This window comes from Gekko japonicus, unplaced genomic scaffold (assembly GCF_001447785.1).
Source record: "Gekko japonicus isolate JY-2015 unplaced genomic scaffold, Gekko_japonicus_V1.1 scaffold1040, whole genome shotgun sequence".
Classification (NCBI taxonomy): domain Eukaryota; kingdom Metazoa; phylum Chordata; class Lepidosauria; order Squamata; family Gekkonidae; genus Gekko; species Gekko japonicus.
The window spans coordinates 139,232-142,999 of record NW_015162511.1 but is presented as its reverse complement, the minus strand read 5'-3'; the positions used below and the strand labels follow the sequence as shown (position 1 = coordinate 142,999).

Sequence of the window (3,768 nt, the reverse complement as noted above, 5' to 3'; positions counted from 1 at the left end):
GCGCTCTCCTTTTCCCCAGCATGGAGCTGGAGGCCTCGCTGGAGCAGTCGGTGCAGACGCGCATCTTCAAGATCATCGTCATCGGCGACTCCAACGTGGGCAAGACCTGCCTGACGGTGCGCTTCTGCGGGGGAGCCTTCCCAGCCAGCACCGAGGCCACCATCGGCGTGGACTTCAGGGAGAAGGCGGTGGAGATCGAGGGCGAGCACATCAAGGTACAGCGGGAAGGGGAATGGGGAGGGGGGAGAGAGAGAGCCGGCCTGGGGCTTTGCAGGGCGCCCCCGGCGGTGTCGCCTTCTCCTTCCGCGTGGCCTCCTAAAGGTCCCCCTCGGCTGGGTACCGGTTCTTGCAGCGGCCCTGATCGGACGTGCTGGAGGGAGAGGCCTGTCGGTGGGCTTCGCCGTTGAGGAGGAGAAAGGGGTCCTTGGTAGTGTTCCCTCTAAGCTGAGTTGGTGTGAGCTAGCTCACTGGTTTTTAGCCTCTGGCGCACACATTTTTGTCTCCGCTCAGGAAGGATGGGGCTCCAAAGCAAACTAATTTATGCAGCAGCCAAATCTCCTGCTCACAACGTTAATGTCAGTAGCTCACAGAGTAGAATTTTTGCTCACAGAGCTCCATAGCTTACAGGGAACATCATTGGTAACTTGAGCCAGGGGCACTCAGGGAGGCAATGGTGTAAAAACCCGCGGGGGGGGGGGGATCCTAGAAATCTCCGTAGTTTATAGGGACAGTCGCCCACCTTCTCCTCTCCCATCCAGATATCTGAAGGATGAAGAAACAAGGAGCACAGAGTGGGACTGCCAGGGAGGGGAAGGTTGGTCTTTTGGGGGGCAGCGGCTTGGCAACACGTTTCACGAGACAGATGTTGGGGCTCCACTACTCTGTACTGGAAGAGTTCCTCCCCCCTCCCAGCACCCCAAAACCCCTGCTGATGATTCTTCAATGAAGAAAAGAAAGAAAGAAACTGGGCTGGTTCACACGTGCACCCACGTCACTCGATCACTCAAGGCTCAGTGATGACTTGCATCTCTATGTGTGAATGAGCCCCTTAGGGAAAACAGAGCTCCCGAGGAGGACATATGGGAAGTCTCTCTGTGGTATATGTTTGCCTGGGGCTCCTTCATGCATGTAAGTGGCCAGCCCAGCTTGTACCTCTGCCAGACCCAGTCCCATAATCTGTATGATGCTCAGATCTGATTCTTAGTGTGACGTTTACAATGGACTAGGTGCCTAGTGGGGTTTTTTGAAACTGGAATTGGCCTAGGAGGAGCATTAATTTGGCATCACTGAGTTATATAAGGGGAGACCTTGGAGAGACGTGTGGTCGCTTGGCTCTGTGCTGCATCCCTGCCCTGCTAGACCAATAAAGCTCTGGTGATATCTATGGGGAAGATGGGGGAATGGAGAGAGATGAAAATCTACAGTGGTTAAGCAGCAAGGATTTTATCAAAGCAACCTATCCAGGTTCTTACTAGGAACTTTTGAACAAACGGCCCATTACAAGCGGATGCCACCTGTAACAGTGGCCAGAGGAGAGAATAAAGGCTGCTTTCAATGAGGAGGACTTAGAATGGGGAAGGGAGGAGGGGTGTCCTCCTCCAGGTGGTACCTGGAGATCTCCCCCTATTGCAGTTGATCTCCAGACAACCAAAATCAGTTCACCTGATCCTGAGAGTGGACTCTATGGCATTGTACCCTGCTGAGAGCTCTCTCCTCCCCAGGCTCCACCCCAAAAATCTCCAGGTATTTTGCAACCCAGAACTGACAACCTTTAGTAGGAGGCCTGATGCCTCCTTTTTTCACTGTTTCTCCGCTCCAAAACCTCTTTTCTCCCCCCACAACTGCTTACCCCTGCAAGCAATGTTCCCTCTAACCTGTGGAGTCTTGTGAGCAAAAATTCTACTCTGTGAGCTACTGGCATTAAAGTTGTGAGCGAGCGATTTGACTACTGCATAAATTAGTTGGCCCTGGAGTCGTCCTTCCTGAGCGGAGACAAAAATCTGTGAGCTGGAGACTGAAAAACTGTGAGCTAGCTCGCACTAACTCAGCTTAGAGGGAACACTGCCTGCAAGAGCTTCAGATGTGTAGTGCTAACGTTCAACTTCTCCCACTAGCATAGCTTCACTCTCCATTTTAAAAAATAAAATCCTGTATATGTTAAAAAGAGCAGTGCTAGGTTACTTGACATGCTTTCTACGTCCTTCAGGAGTAGGGTGGGATTGGGGGTGATATATAGTGACACTCTATTGTTCCCTACCTTCAAAAATTGAGATTCACTGCTGACCACAGTGGGCCGTGTTTGACATGAATGTGGCTGCAATGATGTGTTGGGCCAAGCGGAACTCCAGCCTGAGGTGTGCTGGATTACTCATGCAGCCAAAATGAGGCCATAGCATAGACTGCACCACTTCAGAGAGACGTTGTGTGTGTGTGGGGGTCACTGTTGAATGCTCTATTGCATTATAAAATCTCCCTGCCACTAAAAAAACTGGCTCAGCAGACTGCTAGAAATGTCCCTGATGAGTTTTCTCTTGATAGGGAGGCTGTTTCTTAATGTGGGGGAACATTCAAGGACAGTGTTTCTCCCCAGCCCCGTAATTTCAGTAGTACAATTCATTCCTCGTTGTGCTGTGTGTGTAAAAGAACTTCTGTAGACAAAAAAAAAAGCCCCCTGTGGCCTTGGGAAGCTTCTGGGCTAGAGTACAAAGGCCAAAAGGAGTAGGCAAGTTAGGGCAAAAGATCAGTGGCTTGAGGAAAGGCATGAGAGATTGAATGAAGGGAGTGCCTTGTTTGTTTCACAAGAAGGAAGTAGACTTTCTTTTGTTGACCATCTCTGCCCACCTGAATGACTGTTTTAGCGAGCCAGAGTGTCAGACTAGGGTAGGGTTGCCAGCCTCCAGGTGAGGCCTGGAGATCTCCTGGGATTAGAACTCATCTCCAGGAAACCGACATCAGTTCCCCTGGAGAAAATGGCTGAGGTCCACCTCTCCCTCCATGAGCCCCACCTCCAGAATCTCCAGGCATTTCCCAACCCAGAACTGGCAACTCTAGACTAGGGCCTGGAAGACCCAGGTTCAGATCCTCATGCACCAGATGATCTTGAGCCTGTCCCTCTCTTTCTTTCAGGCTGTCCTACCTCACAAGGTAGGGCAAGAAGGAAGGCGGGACTTTCCTGCTCTGGGCTCCTTGAAGAGTGGGATAAAATGGTATGGAGAAATCATAGGTAGCAGTGGCCTTCTCCATAATAAGTGAGCTGCATAGAAGGAACACAGGAACGGGGCTGAGGGAAGAGGCGGGACTTTCCTGCTCTGGGCTCCTTGGGAAGAAGAGTGGGATAAAGTGGTATGGAGAGATCATAGGTAGCACTGGCCTTCTCCATAATAAGGGAGCTGCATAGAAGGAACACAGGAATGGGGCTGAGGGAAGCACAGTGAAAGGAGACAAATTTGTTGATGCCCCCAGCTTGGAGATAGTCCCACGTTACGTTTGGAAGAGCCGCAAGACGGTAGCCTTACCAAATGTAAGTGGGGCTGGAGTCTGGTCAGTGCCTAGATGGGAGGCTGCCTTAGAACTCCCTGCCACCTTGACTTCTGTATAGAAGAAAAGCGGGATATAATGTTGTCCTTTTGCTCAATCAGTCAATCAATCATAGAACCTTCATTAGGTATTTGTTACAAATACTAAACCAGTTTGAAGTAGTGGTTAGGTGCCCGGACTCTAATCTGGGAGAATCGGGTTTGATTCCCCACTCCTCCACTTGCAGCTGCT

The 3,768-nt window shown here is 50.9% G+C and overlaps 1 protein-coding gene across 1 annotated transcript in view; it reads left to right on the top strand.

The window, feature by feature from the left end:
• Positions 1–20: 20 nt before the first annotated feature.
• The window catches only part of RAB33A (RAB33A, member RAS oncogene family), a 6,471-nt gene continuing 2,723 nt past the window's right edge, over positions 21–3,768 (top strand). The window contains exon 1 of the mRNA XM_015406157.1: positions 21–215. Within this exon, the coding sequence (XP_015261643.1) occupies positions 21–215 (195 nt within the window). The remainder of the gene's footprint in view (positions 216–3,768) is intronic.